Source organism: Sceloporus occidentalis, unplaced genomic scaffold (assembly GCF_023333645.1).
Source record: "Sceloporus occidentalis isolate IW3139 unplaced genomic scaffold, rSceOcc1.0.p SCAF_13, whole genome shotgun sequence".
Lineage (NCBI taxonomy): Eukaryota > Metazoa > Chordata > Lepidosauria > Squamata > Phrynosomatidae > Sceloporus > Sceloporus occidentalis.
This window is the reverse complement of record NW_028316993.1, coordinates 3,094,684-3,112,987: the sequence shown is the minus strand read 5'-3', so window position 1 is coordinate 3,112,987 and position 18,304 is coordinate 3,094,684. Positions and strand designations below refer to the sequence as shown.

General features: G+C 46.4%; 1 protein-coding gene across 1 annotated transcript; it reads left to right on the top strand.

Moving 5' to 3' along the window:
* The first annotated feature begins 6,068 nt into the window (after positions 1 to 6,068).
* On the top strand, positions 6,069 to 18,182 carry HNRNPL (heterogeneous nuclear ribonucleoprotein L). Its single transcript, XM_089479328.1, has 13 exons — positions 6,069 to 6,294; positions 8,783 to 8,901; positions 9,018 to 9,255; positions 9,601 to 9,688; positions 10,139 to 10,233; positions 10,739 to 10,811; positions 14,520 to 14,591; positions 14,688 to 14,968; positions 15,967 to 16,088; positions 16,204 to 16,405; positions 16,756 to 16,813; positions 17,376 to 17,471; positions 17,837 to 18,182. Exons 1-13 carry the CDS (start codon positions 6,085 to 6,087, stop codon positions 17,893 to 17,895), a joined length of 1,713 nt encoding a protein of 570 aa, XP_089335454.1. The 5' UTR covers positions 6,069 to 6,084; the 3' UTR covers positions 17,896 to 18,182.
* Positions 18,183 to 18,304: the final 122 nt, after the last annotated feature.

The window sequence follows — 18,304 nt, the reverse complement described above, 5'->3', positions numbered from 1 at the left end:
AGATTGCATCTCTCTTTTCGTGTCTTTTTGCCTTCCAATTTTAAACACTCGCACCCATCCGACAGGTACGTTTTTGACACCAGGTATGCATTCGGCACTTAGTCTTCGTTCTCAACCGGGGCAAATGCAACGAAGTGGAAAAACTCACCCTTCTGGTTTGGGATTCTGGGAGCTGTTGGCCAAAAAAGGGTAATTTTTCAACGTTCTGGAAAAATGCCCACTTGCTTCTCCTTGCCATGCCTCTGCCAAGCCACATCATGGGTTTGCCAGTCAATGAAACCATCCCAGGGCTGTGGCGGCTGGTTTTTAGAACATGGGAGGAGAGTCTTGGAGGCTATTAAACTCTACCATTCCCATTATCTCCAATGCTGACTTGGGCTGATGGGTGTTGGAGTGCAACAATATCTGGAGGGCATGGGTCTCCTATCCTAGATATTGTAATAGGACTTGCCACCTGCCTCCATAGCACCAAAATGATCTGCTGGTGAAGGATAATTCTCATTTATGGGCAGCAATGTCCTTATTTTTGTCCCTCTGGGATGTCCGTAGTTCTGAGCTTTCTTACCCAACCGTGTTTTTAAAAAATGCATAATTTTTGTCAGTAAAATCCACATTAGGGGCAGGGCAGGAGGGACCTGGGTTTTTTCCCCCTTTGACTTCACCCGCATGTGACAAATGTGATTTTATTTCCAGCGTCTCTCTTGGGTTCCTCTTTCATTGAGAGGTGAAACCCAGCTGTGACTTTGCTCTGATGGACGAGAGAAACTGCCAGGAGGAGGACGTGCTTCTCTCCGCGGTTTCGTTTCCCTTTTCCCCCTCTTCTTTACTGTTGAGAGCAGCAGCATGCTTCCTTTAGCCAGAACTCGAATCAGGATCTCAGGGAGGAATATATATATATATACATATATATATTGCATTCTTTTATTACAGCGAGTTAGGAAAGCAGTCAACGAACCTTGGCTCACACCTAACACAATGGGGATGTGACACCAGCAGAGTTGTGCAATATGGGTGGGGAGAGTTGTGGTTCAAGGTGTGGCGTTGTGCCTACCTTTGAATGGAGCAGGTTTGCCCCTTGTACAACAACGTTGCGCACTGCAACCGGGTGGGGCTGTGTCACCCGCAGGTGCGCAAGGGTGAGGCTGGAGAGCATGCAGTCTTTTCGGCAACACCTGGGGCTCCTATACTTTGCATTTCCCGTCTAGATTCCCGGATTTGATAGCTTTATGTAAAGGCAGAAATCCTACCGGTCTAACTTATATTTCTTTCTTTGTTGTTGTTGTGTGCCTTAAAATTGCTACTGGCTCACAGCAACCCTAAGGCAAACCGTGGGGTTTTCTTGGCAAGATATGTTCAGGGGAGGTTTGCCATTGCCTTCCACTGAGGCCAAGAGAGTGTGACTTGCCCAGGGTGACCCAGTGGGTTTCATAGCCGAGCTGGGAATCGAACCCTGGTCTCTCGAGTCATAGTCCAATATTCAAACCGCCTATCTGCAAATTCCAAAGTTGTATAGCATTGAGCCGTGGCACTTAAAGCGACATGAGACTGCATTAATTCTGCAGTGTAGATGCAGCCACGGTTAGAGTTGCCGGGTGAAATGAGGAACATGGGCTCCTGTCCCTTTAATGCAGTGATTCCCGAACTTTGGTCTTCCAGATGTTTTGGACTTTGGCTTGCAGAATTCCTGATTGCTGGGAGTTGAAGTCCAAAAACACCTGGAAGAGCAAGGTTTAGGAATCATGGCAATGGCTGTGAAGAAGATGCAGTTTTAGACGTTGTGCGACAAACAAGGCCTGTGGAAATTTCCCCTTTCATACAACCATGAAACGGACAGGAACCTTTATCTTACCAGTCAACCCTAATGTGTATTTAAATTGCAAAATCAGTCTCCTAGTCCTCAGCATCCCAGCGATGGGTTTGTAGGGCTGCTCAACATTTGTCCCCCAATCTGTGTCAAACTCTGCACCTTGAAGGATCTCATCTTTTGCCCTGTGTGGTTGTGTGTGTTTCCCACCACCCTTTGTAGTGCCTTTTGAGCTTTTCAATGCCAGGCATTCAGTCCTGCCAGCCTCCCCCAAACCTTGCTTTTGTGTTGGATGCATTCCTCATCTGCGGAGGAGGCTCCTTGCCGAACCCAGCATGTGCCTCTTTGCAGGCTCAAGGTCTCGGTGGAAAACTGAATCATACCCAGCCGTGGGAGAAAAGGCTACACTCCTATAAAAAAATTAATTGAAATTAAAATTATACACCGAACCAACGGTTGCCTTTGACAGCTGCCCTCCACCCCAGCTTTCACATTTGTTGCTTTTAGTGTAATGGGGGAAAAGGCTCAAGAATTTGGACTCAGGGAGTCCAAAGGGTAGCAAAGTGTGAAGGGTTTCAACCATGCCACTTTTCGGGGGCCGTTGTGTTCCTTGGAGAGGAGAAAACAGCAGCTATGGGGGGGCATTTATGCCCCATGAAAAGCCTGGCATAGGAGAAAAAGAGTGGGCAGAGATTGGCACACCTTGGCAATGGCTCTCCTATTGCCAGTTGCTGTAACGAAAAGGCCTTGTGGCTGAGCTGCAAAGGCAGAGGAGGCCTTTTGGGTCGGGTCCAAACCAAATATGAAAAGGCAGCATGTGGGGGAGGAAAGAGGCCAGAGAAGTGGAGTCTCCAAAATTATACTCTCCAACATTTCACAGGGGAAAACCGGGATGCGTGCGGCCAAGTGGCATCAGAAAGTGGTCAAGATGGCAAAAATGCAAAGATATAGCCATGTTAGTCTGCAGAATCAGCATGTAGAAAGATCTTGTAGCACCTTTGAGACTAAGTGAAGTTAAAAAAGTTGGCAGCAGGAGCTTTGGTAGACTTCAGGCTACTTCCTCAGATGCGTTTAGTCAATTTAGTAAACGCATCTGAGGAAGCAGGCTGAAGTCTACGTAAGCTCATGCTGCCAACTTCTTTATCTTGGTTAGTCTCAAAGGTGCTACAAGATCTCTCTACAAGATAGCAAAAAGTTATTCGTGCGGAAGGACAAGATAAGCTGGGAGATGTGGCAGCGGTTTGCTTTTGCCTGGGTCTATATCTAGGACATGGAGAGTCAGTGTGGCCTAGTGGTTTGAGCACTGGACTGTGGCTTTGGAGACGGGTTCAAATCCATGCTTGGCCACTGGGTGACGCTAGGCAAGTCACACACACTCAGCCTCAGAGGATGGCCATGCCGAATTCCCTCTAAAGAAAATTTGCCAAGAAAACCCCATGATAGGGTCTGACTTAGGGTCGCCATAAGTCGGAAACGACCCGAAGGCACCCAACAACAAGCATTGGGGCACATTGATGGCGTTGCCATTGTCTCAGTTCCGACGTGCGACGCACAAGGAGATCTGTGCGAGTTGCACTATTTGTGAAGAGCGCTTGCCTCGAGGGGTGGAAAAGCAGCCAAACTAGTTAGCAGGAGTTAATGTTCCACCAGCCATCAAAGCTTTACCTCCTGCCCTCCCTGACATGGAGTTTGCTCAGTCAGCTAATCTTTGAACTTGGCAAGGGGGCTGAAGAGAAAGCATGGCGCCAGCGATGGAAAGAGGGGACGATGGAGAGGGCAACGCACCTTTCCTTTATCCTCCTCCTATCCATCTGCTAAATCGCAGGAGCACCTTTGGACCGGTGAAATCCACACTGGCGCATCAGCACTGAAATTTCGACCGAATTGCATTGCAAGCAGAAAAGTTTTGACCTTGGTTGCGCATGAGCAGGGCTTGCAGAAATTAACATTATTATTATTATTATTATTATTATTATTATTATTATTATTATTTTGTCCCCCTTTGCAGCAAGGACATCTGGTCACCCTGCGCTAGCCAGGCCAGGGATTTTGGGAACCATGATCTCTCAAAACAGTCCCCAACCTCTGTCCTTCACCAGCCAAAGATGCAGGCTTTTTGAATGAAGCCATAATGACAACCAAGCCCTGTTCTTTGTGCATTATTACACTGTACAGTTTGCTTCATCTGCTTGGAAAGCATGGTCTCACGCAAATTCTTGTAATGTTTTTGGTGGGTTTTGGGGGCTCTGTGCCCATGTTCTAGAAGAGTTTATTCCTGACGTTTCACCAGCACCTGTGGCTGGCATCTTCAGAGCATGCATCTTCAGAGCATGCCACAGATGCTGGCGAAACATCAGGAATAAACCCTTCTAGAACATGGCCACATAGCCCGAAAAACCCACAAAAACCTATGGATGCCGGCCATGAAAGCCTTTGGCTTCTTGTAACGTGGAGACTCAGGAAGCGTGATGCAAAAAGGAAGAGACTCCTCGATGGCTGGGTTTTTTGGGAGGGGAGCATGCGCATATATGTGCCAAGAGCAGCGGAAAGTTTGACGCAAGTGGCAATGCTCGACGCCAACAAGGTCAGTGGAGCATTTTTGCTGCTTCCTCCCCTTTTAACCACAAGTGGAGAGACTGCGTTCTACAAAGGCAGCTCCAGGCCACAGCTGCAAAAGGCTTTTTTACCGGGATGGATGGAGGGAAACATCTCTGAAACATCCCCTTCCTCCAAAACATCTGAGGAATAGACTGAAGTCTAGGAAAGCCCAGTGCTGTAGAATTCTGGACATTGTAGTTTTGTGAGGCACCTATCCTTCTGTCAGGAAGTTCTGGTGCCACAAGGAACTACAAATCCCAGGATTCCACAGCACCAAGCCATGGCAGTTCAGGAATGCAGAAATAATCCACTTTGGACTGCTTTAATTGTTTCGGTTCAATACTAGGGAATCCTGGGAGCTGTAGTTTGGTGAGACATTTTGCTTTCCCTGTCGGAGAGCACTGGTGCCACAGTAAACTACAATTCCCAGGATTCCTTAGCACTGAGCCAGGGCTGTTAAAGCGGTCTCAAACTGGAGTATTCCTACTGTGTGTTTTGGACCCAACTGGTGTCAAAACTGGACTGTTTTTGCAGTGTAGATGCATCCATCACCATAATTTAAAACCTAGGAGTCCTAATACAAGTCTAAATACCCTCTGCCTCAGTTTTCAAATGGCAAAATGGTGTCAAGCTGCACTGTTTCTACAGTGTAGATCAATGACACTTAAACTTTGTCTGTCTGGATTCTTGGACTTCATTTCCCAGAATTCCTGACTGTTTACCAAGCTGCCTGGGGCTTCTGGGAGTTGAAGTTCAAAAAACCTGTGGAAAACTAAAGTTTGGAAACCACTGTTTTGTTGACCAAAGTTCTGGGCAGCTCCCATAATGCTTTTGCAACAATGGCTCTTGGCCTCCCTTGGCCAAAGTTGAGGGAAATTCCCAGAGCCCTTTGCGACTTAACCAGGGTTTAACTTCTTAACCAGGTTCTGCTCTTTGACAGAACTCACAAACATCTCCCATGAGCCTTTGCTTTTTATTGGGCTGATGTGGGCGGAGTTTCTTGGCCTTTGAGTGACAATTGGAGAAGGGGGCGGGATAATTTTAAAAAAATCTTCTGTTTTATTTGAGAACTCTGAAATCCCATTGGCCTAAACTGAGGAGATAGGGAGGAATGACGTCGCCCAATGGCTTTCAGGGAACAGTGTGACAGACACTTCAACCAGCCAATAATATGAAACGAAGGGAGACAAAGGAGCCCTCCCTTAAGAGGAACAAATAAAAGCCGAAGGCGTTCCGTTGACATTTGGCCCAATCAGTGTTCGCATTCTAATGATGGGCATTCCGAACAGCCAATAAGAAAGCAGAGGCGAACTGCAGCGTTTTCGGTAACCCAACGGTTTTTCTGGGGAAGAAGGGGGGAGCTCCATGCGAGGCAATGCGGCGGGGCGGGACGCGGGATAGAGCGACATTGCCTTTACCCAATCAGTTTGAAGGGAGGCGTGATTGACGTTGCAAAGAGCAAACAGGAAAAGCCGAAACGGTTTGATGAGCAGGTTTAGCGACGAATCAAGTGGAAGGAGGGAGAGACTCCAAGCCAATGGCGACGGAGGGCGGGAGGCGGTTAGGCGAGGCACGGATTTGAGCCAATGAGCGCCGCGGCGAGGGTGAGTGACAGCAGGCCGAGCCAATAGAAAGGTGGTTGAGGTGGGAGCGAGGGTGGGCAAGGGGGTAGTGTGGGCGCCATGTCGCGGCGGAGGTGGCGCGGTTCGCAGAGCGGAGAAGGCGGCGGTTCTGGACGCGGCGGAGACATGGTGAAGATGCCAGGAGGAGGCGGCGGCGGAGGAGGAGGCGGCTCGGGCCGCTATTACGGAGGAGGCCCTGAAGGAGGCCGCGCCCCGAAGCGCCAGAAGACGGAGAATGCCGAGCACGGGCCCGGAGGAGCGGCAGGCGGGGTGAGGCGGAGGAGGAGGAGGAGGAGCCAGGCCTCGGGAGAAGCGGCGCCCGGAGGCCGCACGCGGCGGAGGAAGTAACGCGGCTCCAAGCGGGGCAGCGCCATCTTGTGGGCGGCCCTGGAGCCTGTAGTTTGCGAGGGCGCCCTCGACGGACTAGAAATCCCGGGAGGGCATTTGGACTCCAGCTCCCAGAATCCCAGGCTGTTGGAGAACGCGGCTGAGGCTTCTGGGAAATGTAGTCCAAAAGCTCTTAAAGGGCGCAGTTTGGGGACCACGATGTAGAATTAACTCAACTTGGCAGCGCTTTAAGGGACGTAGCCCTCCCGCCGGACCCTGGGATGCCTGGCCTCCTCTGCCAGAGAGCGCTGGTGCTTTGCCAAAACTACCAATCCCAGGGTTCTGAGGGAGGCAGCCCTGGCCTTCAAAGCCTGCGTCATAGGATCCTAGGGGCCCCAAGGGCCCCCCAGTCCAGCCCCATTCTCCCACGCAGGAGCTCGCAATGAAAGCGCTCCCATCCAGCTTGAAAACCTCCAAAGGAGGAGGCTCCAGAGGGCCTTGCTGCCTCTTTTCCTGCAGCTTGCATCCATTGCTTTGTGTCCTAGTCTCTGGAGCAGCAGGAAAAAAGCTTGCTCCCTCCTCAATATGGCGTCCCTTCAAATATTTAAACAGGGCCCTCATCATATCCCTCCAGGCTAAACACCCCCCGCTCCCTAAGCCGCTTCTCACAAGGCATGGCTTCCAGACCCTTCGCCATGTTAGGCACCCTCCTTTCAACATCATCCATCCTCTCCACATCCCTAGGGAGTTCTGCCCAGAACGGGACGCTTTATCTCAGGGGAGGCCTGACCAAAACAGGGTGGCAATGATGCCAGGGAAGGTAGAGGGCAGCAGGAGAAGAGGAAGGCCACACACCAGGAGATCATGGGCATGAATCTGCAGGGCTTAGGTGGCGCACTGGAAGGCAAGGGGTCTTGGAGATGCCTCATTCACAGCGTGACTCCAAGGCAGTTAACAGACAGAATGACAAAGGCCTGAATACCCTAAAGGCACAAGGTACTCTCTGATCTTGGAAGTTAAGCAAGGTCAGCTCTGGTTAAGGATGGGAGACTGCCAACGAATACCAGCTGCTGTAGGTTATATTTCACAGGCCCTATACAGACAGGCCAAAATAAAGCTGCTTCAAGTCACTTTGGAGGGATGGTGTTTCAACGATGCATGGGTCCTAAGAGTTTGGAAGCTGCACCAAAGCTAAGGACTGGAGCATGGCTTTGGTGCGGCTTCTGGACTCTTAGGACACATGTATCATTGAAACACCATCCCTCCAAAGTGACTCGAAGCAGCTTTATTTTGGCCTGTCTGTATCAGGCCACAGACAGGAACTGGCAAAACCCGCTCTGGTCATTATCCCTTGGCTAAGAAAAGCCTATGAAATTCATGCAGTTGCTAGAAGTTGACAGGCGACTTTAAGGCACTTGCACACGAATGACGGTGGACCCATAATAGCTAAGTGGAGCCTCCGCATGTTGAAACAATAGGTCTTTGTGGCGGATCGTGCTTCATCTTAATCTGTAGAATTAATTTGACAGTTAGTGCTGATGGCAGTAGTCCAGCTGGCCTTTGAATGCTAAATCAGTCAAGAGTTCAGTTTATAAGATGTGAATGTATGTCCAAATACAGTCTAGATACTGGACATTAGCAAGATGAACAAAACAGAGGTATTTGTTTTGTATCAAGGCATACTATATTGCCTTGCTGGATTTGCTGCCACAGAATATGTTAGTGACCTGAAGGAAAACCATCAGTCAGATTTTTTCCTTATCAGCCATATTAAGTAAAGTAGAACCTCCTTGTACAGGAGGAGTGTAGCTCTTGAGTAGCAGATGAGAAGGCCTAATTATGATTAGGCTTAGGAAACAATGATGGCATAGATGCAGGGAAGATTTTATGTGCCCTGATTGAGAATAGGAACCATCTTGCCCCTGGGAGCTGAAGAAGATTTAGTCTGAGAAACAGCCATTTAGCAACATCAGGTCATAGGAAAGTGTGAGTATTAATTCATTTGAATGTAACCCAAGGCTGCTTTGGGGAATTCTGGCTTGATCTATCTCAGCACTAACTCCTCCTACAGTCCTCAGAACAATCTTGTTACCCTGCATCCTTTGAGAAACAAAACTTTGGCACCTGCTCTTACATAACTAATAAGGAAAGTGTATCTTAAGAGGTTTCTATAATGGACTGGCTAGAGATAAGAAGGAGAGCCAAGTTAGTGCAGAAGAGTTCTCCCTAAGGTTTAGTTGCTCAACTGTGTAAGCTTGGGGTCTTTATTTTTTCCACTGTCAAGTAAGTGACAAAGATTAAACTGTTCCAGACTCTGTAGCAGAAACCTACTCTGTGTGAAAGAGGCTGCGCTGTGCTTAGGGCTAGAGCAGCCCAGAAGTGCCAAGCAGTTTTCTTGAATGGATATTTTCCATGTTTCCCTCCTTGGTAGGAGAACTATGATGACCCCCACAAACCGGCTGCTTCCCCTGTGGTCCACATCAGGGGCCTGATTGACGGCGTTGTGGAAGCTGATCTTGTGGAGGCCCTACAGGAATTTGGTCCCATCAGGTGAGGAGTGGGGAGACTTGTTGGTGGAGTGGGGGAGGCTGAATGTTTGCTCCTGCCGCTCATGTTGATTACTTATGGTTCCTTCTCTTTCCTGTCTCGTCCCCCACAATCCCCAGCTATGTGGTGGTGATGCCCAAAAAGAGGCAGGCCCTGGTGGAGTTTGAAGATATCTTGGGAGCCTGCAATGCTGTCAATTATGCAGCAGACAACCAGATTTACATTGCTGGGCATCCAGCCTTTGTCAACTATTCCACAAGCCAGAAGATATCACGGCCTGGCGACTCGGACGATTCCAGGGGTGTCAACAATGTCCTGCTTTTCACCATCTTGAACCCTATCTACTCTATTACAACGGTGTGTAATGGTGCTGCTGAAATGTGTGATGCTGAGTGAGGAATGTGTCTCTCTTGCACTTGTATATGTGGCAGTCTTTGTTAGGCACCAGTGTTTCCTTAAAGCACAAGATAAATGACTACGGATAACCTGCCTATGTACTGCTAGGATAATGTTGTCTGTTTAAGTCCATCTGTTAATACAGAAAGGTTTGTGTGGATGCTTTTATGGGTGGAAGCAGGGATTGGGTCTTGCTTTGCTGAAATGAGATATAAACAGAATGAGTTACTGGAAGATGAATACAGGTGGGAGCTATTCTTCTGAAGGTAAAAATGTTTTTCATCCTCTCGTGTTATCCCTTCACAGGATGTGCTGTATACCATCTGCAACCCATGTGGCCCAGTACAGAGGATTGTTATCTTCCGAAAGAATGGGGTCCAAGCCATGGTGGAATATCCTTTCCCCCCTTCTTCCTGATTGCTGAGAAGGTGGTAACAGTTGGATCAAACTGGTCCTAGAGTGGGGCAAGTTCCTTACAGCTTAGGCAAGGCAATTTACACATGCTTATAAGACTTTTTTAAAGTAGAAGACAGATACGGAAAGAAAGACGGTAACTGAAAGAAGGTGATTAGTATCCAGTCTTGCTTTGAGTTGGTGTGATTTGTTCTCTTGATTTGGGTCTTCAAGAAGCAGTTACTTCTCTTTGCTCTTTTTAGATATGTACTGTGAAAATTACCTGCCTCTGTAAGATTTAGATCTAGGGCTAAGTAGAACTGTCTGCTGTTAGATGTAGGAGATGGGAAGGAACAAAGATGAATGCTAACATTTAAGAGGTTGTTTTTAAGGCATCAAATCTTTAGGATGGCCAAAAGACTGTTCCAAGTCTCCTTAACACTACAAACATTTGACTCTGTGCAGAGTGCACAAAGAGCAAAGGCTTCTCTGAATGGAGCAGACATTTACTCAGGCTGTTGTACTCTGAAGATTGAATATGCGAAGGTGAGCAGTTTTTAAAGGTGAACAATGGGTTGTGTGTATCTGTCCACAGAAAGGATGTGTATGTTTGCACCATAAATATGGAGTTGCCCACTGGCTTGATGAATCCGAAAGATTCTGGAAGTCTACCAAAACTAAAGTTACTTTTTGCCACCAAGCAAAACTAAGCAGGGTTTTGTCCCCAAGGTTCATATTTGTAGTCTCTATCCCAGTGGTGTTGAGGTTGATCACGAAATCATACTGGAGTTTGCATCTGAAAATACATTTCTTTTCCCTCTGAACAAATAACCAATTTAAGAGCTTGATGCTGTCTCTGTCACCAGTTTCTTGCCTATGAATTCTCAATACAAAGGGTTACTGCTTGTGAGGGATGTAATATGTTGTCCTGGCATTCAGATGGCTGATAACAAAAGAAGATTTATGCTTTGGGGTGGGCACATTACCTGCTAGCTGCTATAATAAAAATGCACTTACTAGGTATCTCTTGGATTGCTTCTGGTTTCTTTAGCCTACTCGCCTGAACGTGTTCAAGAATGACCAGGACACATGGGACTACACCAACCCTAATCTCAGTGGACAAGGTAACCTTTATAGTCTGCTTTCAAGCCACACACAAACCCATGCTTTTCCTATTGAATCGCACACTTCTTAGATCTGATTTGTGTGATGTAATGCCATTTGCCTGCTGTCCAACATTGTGCCAGATGTTACAAGCCTTGGAGGCTAATGCTGCAGTGCTTTGACTTCTAATATTTTCATGAGGCACTGTTTATAGGCACAGCCTAATAAGACACAAGACAGATGGGTACATAGCTAGAATTGGCAAGGGGATGAGATGGGAAACAGTTTCATCACAGTATCTGGTGTCAATGGGTGGTCTGCCTTGGTGATCCTGGCATGGTTGTGCTGTGCTCTGTCTAATTTGCTTGTGGCAGTATTAGAAGACTGGAGTATGATTGAGATTATAGAACTGAGGTGTGGGTACTAGGGTGAAAAACTGGCCGCACTAAGAATGCCCTCCTAAAGGCAAGACTGAATGACTTAATCCTTAGCACTTAATCCTGGAAGCACACTTGTTTCCATGTAAACAACCATTCCAGAATGGCCGTTTCCATTCAGCTGAAAAACTGTGTGTTGTTGCAAGTGGGGCTATCAAATTGCCTATAGTCCCAGCCGTGATCCGGTTATCTGTGATGCACCTGCCATTCTGCTGCTGAGAACATGGGTTACTTCAAGAAGACCAGTTCTACTACCCACTGTAGAATTAATGCAGTTTGTTATGGATTTGATGCTATGGCTCATTCTTGTTTTGGCAGAGGGTGAAATCTTCCCAAAACTACCAATCCCAGAATTTCATAGCATTGAGCCATAACAGTTAGAACAGTGTCAAACTGCATTAATTCTGCAGTGTAGAAGCAGCTTTGGTTTACATACAGCTGTGTGCATGGGGCGTCAATGGCTAGTGTTGGAGGGGAGGGGAATCTGGTCCTTTTCAAGGGGCACTTTTTGTACAAAGAACACTCAAGAGATGTTTGAGGGAAAGAGACATGAGCCTTTCTCCCAGGAGACCCGCAAATGTCATTAAGGGAAAGACAAGATGGTGAGTGAACTGAATGTCAGATCAGCCAATATGTCAATATTCTGGACTAGAACTCCTCATACTGGCTGGTGCTGTTGGGAATTGTAATCCAGAAGATCTGGGGAAAGTGCTTTAGATGTTCTAGTTTGACCCAAGGCTTAGCTAGAAGGCCTTGCCCTGGCTGGTCGTATATCTTCAGCTTGTGTTTAAGAGTGATGCTGTCCTTCTATATGCTGTGAGATTATGTTTGTGTGACAGATATTCAAAGCTGCTTAAAGGGGCTGTGTTTGTGAAGTAGATGTCTTAAAACTTGACAGTTGAGTTATCTTGTTCCCTGCCTGTAGAGGGATCGCCTAGAGCTCCAGACAAGCAGTTGAGGGAGGATGGTGGTGATCAAGGGGTTTGGCAGAGGTCACTTTTGACCCTACCTCTGCAGTGAAGCAAGCAATGGCATTACATGACTTGACATGGACATGACTCACTTTCTCCTCCAAGGTACATAACTAGAAGATGGGCAGATTGGCAGTGGCTAGTTGGCAGGGCTGCGCAGTTCAGTGAGCTGCCTCCTGGCTCTCCTACCTTAAGGCTGGGCAAAGAGGAGGTGCATTGACCTGGCCTTTCCCCAGCTCTGAACAGTGCTTTTACACATGACCCTGGGGAAAAACCGTATGCTCCTGCAGTGGAAATCCTGAATTGCCTGTGATCTGCCTTCTGCTATACACTCTTTTAACACCACACAGTGTAGGAAAAAAAAGGCCAACCTTCCACTAGTTCTGCCTGGAGAAAACATGCAGCATCTTAAGCGTACCCGAAACGCAGCAGATTGAGCTCATTTTTAACATCAAGAACACAACACCGTGATCCAAGAAACATCTACAAGCACAGAGTGAGACAGAAAGAGAAAGAGAGAGAAAGACGCACCAGGCCACGACATTTCTTACAAATCCAAAACAAAACAAACCAAAACCTTGAACCCAAGAATGTAACACAGAAAAACTAGGAAAACACAGACCAGAGGGGTCTCAGACAAAATGCACCAGCGCTCTTACCGGAGAATGGAGTAGATCCCAGAGACCCTCCAAGACATAGGACGCTCTCCACATCAACACGATTTGGTTTGGGAGGGCAGTTTTAGCACTCCTTTTTTCTCGCAGTCCTCGGCTGCCAACATTTTATCAGCAGCGCCAAGCGGAGACAGACAAAACAAAACAAAACACCAAGTACCCAGAGCCCCCAGCTCCCTAGAGACTGGGGGTGCTTTCCTGCTCCAAGGGGGCACTTGGGATCCAAGGCACACTCCATTTACAGAGGAGAGACATGCACACGGGAGACCTACACAGAGCCAGAAGCACCAAACCTGATAACAGCACATGACAAACCAAAAAAAAAAAAAAAACATCAGGAGATGCAACACGGAAGGGACACTCATTATCACACCTTTGTTATTCCCTATTTTTCTTGATACCATCTGAAGACAAAAAAAACCATCTGTGAGCTCTTCTTTATTTAAACTATTACATATTTTTTACTTAATTGTATCCGTTTTGTGACTTGACTTGCATTTGACTCTGAAACCATGTAACGCAGGGTCGCAGTGTATGTTTGATGGGACGCCATCTTTCAGAACTGTGCTTACACTGTTGAAGCGTCCAATGGTAAGAGAAATGCAGAATATGTATGTGACAATGGACATTGTACTGTTAACTCCTGCTGTAAGTAGCCCTTTTCAATCTTTGTAATGACTGTTGAAATAAACTGTGCAAAACACTTCTTAATTTTTGTTTTGTTTATAAGAACAAAGTGAAGTTGTATGGATCACTTAAATTCTCCTGCCTTGTATACAGTTATGTGTTTTAACTTGATTGCGGTTTTTGCTATTCTTTATTTTCCTCAGTCTTGCTTAATCCTTTTAGCTCTGCCAGGGTTATGGAGGGTGGCATGGTCATCTTTTTTTCTTTTCCTGTTTTCCTAACGGGAACTGTGATGTGTTTAGTTGGTCAGGAAATCATAGAATGAGAAAGTTGCAAGGGACCACATGGGCCATTTGTATCAACCATGTGCAGTGCAATATGCAGCTAAAGCACTCCCAAGAAGTGGCCATCCAATCTCTGTTTAAAGACCTCCAGAGAAAGAGTCCACCAGTTGCTTTTTTAGTCTGTTCTATCAGCTTCCCTTGACATCTCTTTCTTCTGCTTACTCCCTCTATCATCTGTGTAAACCTCTTTTAAAAAGTATGCTGCTTTATTCATGTAATTTGGCATTGTTGTTCTTGCACAGAAACTGTTACTAATTGAATTCACCTCTGTTAGCCCAAAAGGACTATTTTAAGAGATGATACTGGTTCCAGATGTAAACCTTTTAAGATAGGTACATTGTGACTGTTCAAAGAGCAGATCACTCCAGAAACCATGATGGAACTTTTCTATTTTTAGATTAATTTTAAGATCAGATTAGAAGGGCCCAATCCAGAGCTTCCCTCCCTCACACTCCCTTTGTGCCCTTGGCAAGGAGGAACTGGCCTTCCACCTTAGCCTCCTTCAAAGTCTCCTAGTGGCTGCAAGCAGCTCTTGTTCCAGGGGTGTTGGAAACAGTTGAGTATACCCACAAGGTGAACCTGTGACCTAAGCAAGGCTTCCTAGTCTCCTGGCCCACAAATTCAACTGCCAGGCTGCACCTATGAGTTCCTAATGGCTTCCTTCTTTTTTGTCAGGTGAGCCAGGAGGTAACCCTAACAAGCGGCAGAGGCAGCCTCCTCTCCTTGGGGACCATCCTGCTGAATATGGTAAGCGTCTGGCATAAATGGTACCCAGGGATTAGCACCTTTTCAAACCTGGCAGGCAGCATATCTGTTCCTTACTTTATTGTGTTTCCTCCCTAGGGGGACCTCATGGTGGCTACCATGGGCACTATCATGATGAAGGTTATGGCCCTCCGCCACCTCACTACGAAGGGAGACGGATGGGTCCACCAGTGGGGGGCCGCCACAGGGGACCAAGCCGCTATGGGCCTCAGTATGGACACCCACCTCCTCCACCCCCACCCCCGGAGTATGGCCCCCATGCTGACAGCCCTGTCCTGATGGTGTATGGCTTGGACCAGTCAAAGATGAACTGTGATCGCGTCTTCAATGTCTTCTGTCTTTATGGGAATGTGGAGAAGGTAAACTGCCGGAATATATTCTCCCTCTCCATCTTCCTGATAGCCCAAAGAGCACACGTTGAGCACCCAGGTGTCTGGCAATGTGGCAGTGCTATTTGACTCGCCAAGTAAAGAAACACTGAATTCCATTGGAACCTATAAACCAGTAGGTTACTCTTCCTGCTTCATGGCAGGTCTGTGCAAACCACTGAAAGGTTTGTCCCCCTTGATAATCAAGCTTTCCAGATGGAAAGAAGGAGGCCCCAGACAGGACATCAACTCTGAACTTTTTAAAAATCTAAACTGTTGGCCTTAGCATTGGATTGTGCAGAACCTGAAAAACTTGGAACTTCAGTTCCGTAAAAATAAGTTTCTCTAAGTCTGTATGTCAGCTTCAGGGTTTGGGGGACTGTCCTTTCAGGAAGGTCAAGTTCTCCCTGTCTTGAGACACCAACCTCTTTTCATCGTCGCTTCTGCTTGTTCTTTGGATTCCAGTCTGTACCATTAGCCAGAAGGAAGGAAGCATAGATTAATGCTTTCTTTGCATTTCTGTCACTGCCTGCTCAGTTGGGAGAGGTTGGTGAACAGGCTGATGGCAAGAAGGGAAGTGTAAAGATACTATGCGATTTCAGTTTCTTTGCCCTGGAGTACCTGACAGGATATCTCCCTTGGTGCCAATGAGGAATCTGGTGGAAGTGGAACAACTGCATCTATTTCTGGGGTGATGTCTAAAAAGAACGAAAGAATTAGAATTCTGGGAACTAAAATTACAATACTAATTTTACAATTAAACTATCACCATTTAAAAACAGTTAAATACAATAAGTTAAAAATGGGGAAATAATAGGTTGTGTTGTATATTTATTATTATTATTATTATTATTATTATTATTATTATTATTATTATCCTTTATTTATAAAGGTTAATAATATTTAGTGTGTTGGCCCTGAGAGAAATCCACCTTTGCAGATGCGATTTAGGTTCCGTGTTTAATAAGCAAAGGAGTTCATATTTTTAGGTCAAGTTCATGAAAAGCAAGCCTGGAGCGGCCATGGTGGAGATGGCAGATGGCTATGCTGTGGATCGAGCGATCACTCATCTCAACAACAATTTCATGTTCGATCAGAAACTGAACGTGTGGTGAGTGCCCTTTGTCTTTACCCTAGGATCCTCCATGCTGCTCTGCCCACATGTGTTAGTCCTTGTCAGAAGCTCATGCCTGCATTTGGGTTGCTTCTCTTCCTTTTTACTACAGTGTGTCCAAGCAACAGGCTATAATGCCAGGCCAGTCGTATGGTCTTGAGGACGGTTCATGCAGCTATAAGGACTTCAGTGGTTCTCGGAACAACCGGTTTTCAACTCCAGAGCAGGCGGCGAAGAACAGGATCCAACATCCCAGTAATGTCCTCCATTTCTTCAATGCTCCTTTGGAGGTGACTGAAGATAATTTCTATGAGGTAAGAAGTCTGATCTTTTTGTCTATCCCAGGATCTGACATGTGTAGTATTTGGGGGCTCAAAGAGCAGAAGTGCTTTGGCATTGAACAGATGGTGAAAAAGGGGTAGAAAAATGCAGAGTTTGAGTGTTGGGTTACAGCAGGTTGTTTGCCATAAACAATGTAATGAAGCTTCAGCAGAGAAAGTGGAATTCTTTTCTAGCTGATATCTGTGTGTGTGTGCCTACAACGAAGTGAAAAGCAGCTACTTCCAGAATTCCTTGCTGCGCATGTGTGAACATCAAAACAGAGCAAAAGACATAGCTTCATATTTAAATTATTTTGAATATGACTTCTTTTTTCCTCTGTCAGATTTGTGATGAACTTGGGGTGAAGAGACCAGCTTCAGTCAAGGTGTTTTCTGGGAAAAGTAAGTATATGCTGCAGTTAACTGTCTAATGCAGCAAGCCTTTTAATTGGATTTTTAAAAATCATTTAGTGGTGTTTGTAGCTTTTGTATTATGCATTACTTTAACTATATTGTGTTTTAATTCATGGTGAGTTGCCTTGGGGCCCCATACTGGGGAAAAGGCAGAGTCCTCAAATTATGCCCATCAGAAAAAAAGGCAAGGCAAAACATGAATTCATTCTGCAAATCATGTGCCTGCTTATTAACAACAATGTGTCCTTTGCCCTCAAACTGTATTCCTCTCCGCTGTGAGAGTAATGGACATAGCAGCCTTCTCAGTCCTGTTCTCCAGTCGTGTGACTCCCATCGCCCCCAAGTGCATGCATGCGCATGGTCAGTAGACTGTTGGCTGGGGAAAGTGGGAGTCCTGAATTCATAACTGTTGAGCTGTGGAGCCTTCTTCCCATTGCACTTTGAGTTCTGATGGCAATGGCATTCTCGCCTACAAATAGCCACTGAACCAGCCCTGCACATGTCTGCCTGGGATGCCCCAAGTGTATCTTCACTGTTAATGTGTCTACAGGCGAAAGGAGCTCCTCTGGCTTGTTGGAGTGGGAAACCAAAGGTGATGCTCTGGAGACTCTGGCGTTCCTCAACCATTATCAGATGAAAAATCCAAGTAAGCAATCTTACACTTGGCATGTCAGTTTTTACTCGTCGTAGGTATTGTATTGAGCACTGGGAGATGTTTTGAAATCTTATTCAGAGGTTTTGAGCTGTATTCTTATGGTATATTGGGGACAACTGGGGTTGGGTTTACCTTCTGTCGCCTGCTTTCCTCCCTCCAAACGTTGCTTCAATACATCAGGTTGGAAATGCAGACAGAGTTTGTTGCAGAACTTCTCTTAAACAGAGATGCTCCTTCAAGTTTTTAAGAGATTCCTTTATTGTGTTCCTCCTCCGTTATCCTGCCTTGATAGGGCTTGTGATGCTGATATTCTGCTAGGACGGATAAAGTTTAGGAACTGTGTTTCTTGCTTCCAGATGGGCCGTATCCGTACACACTGAAGCTCTGCTTTTCGACTGCTCAGCATGCCTCGTAAGTTCTGTGGGTGTTTGCCAACGAAGACTTCTCCGTTAACTCTTTTTGTGTGTGCATGCGTGGTTTTTTTTTAATGCAAAACGCCCCTTTCGTTCCTTTTTTAAAAAAATAAAAGCGTAAGTAGAAGCTGCCTGCAGCTGTTGGTCCGCTGGGAAGAAGACAAATCCCGGGGCTCTTGACGTCATCTGATTTTAAAAGTATTGTACATGTGACTTGTTTTTCTCCCATTAATACTATGTGCTGCCTGTGCTCCTTGGCACACCTTAATAAAGCTGTTTGGAAAGTAAACCTGGCTGTAATTGTTGCTGTGGCGGCGCTTTTGCAAGGTTCGCTAGAGGTTTTGTGTGAGGAATAATGCTGCTGCAACAACTGACACTCAGTGACAGTTGACAGTTGTATCAGCATTCCCA

Bases quoted from the DNA above. Each gene is read 5' to 3' on its own strand.
- HNRNPL (XM_089479328.1), top strand. From the start codon at position 6,085: ATGTCGCGGCGGAGGTGGCGCGGTTCGCAGAGCGGAGAAGGCGGCGGT. The intron at 10,234-10,738 runs GTGAGCAGTTTT...TGGTTTCTTTAG, and splicing joins TGAAGATTGAATATGCGAAG to CCTACTCGCCTGAACGTGTT. The intron at 14,592-14,687 runs GTAAGCGTCTGG...TTTCCTCCCTAG, and splicing joins GGACCATCCTGCTGAATATG to GGGGACCTCATGGTGGCTAC.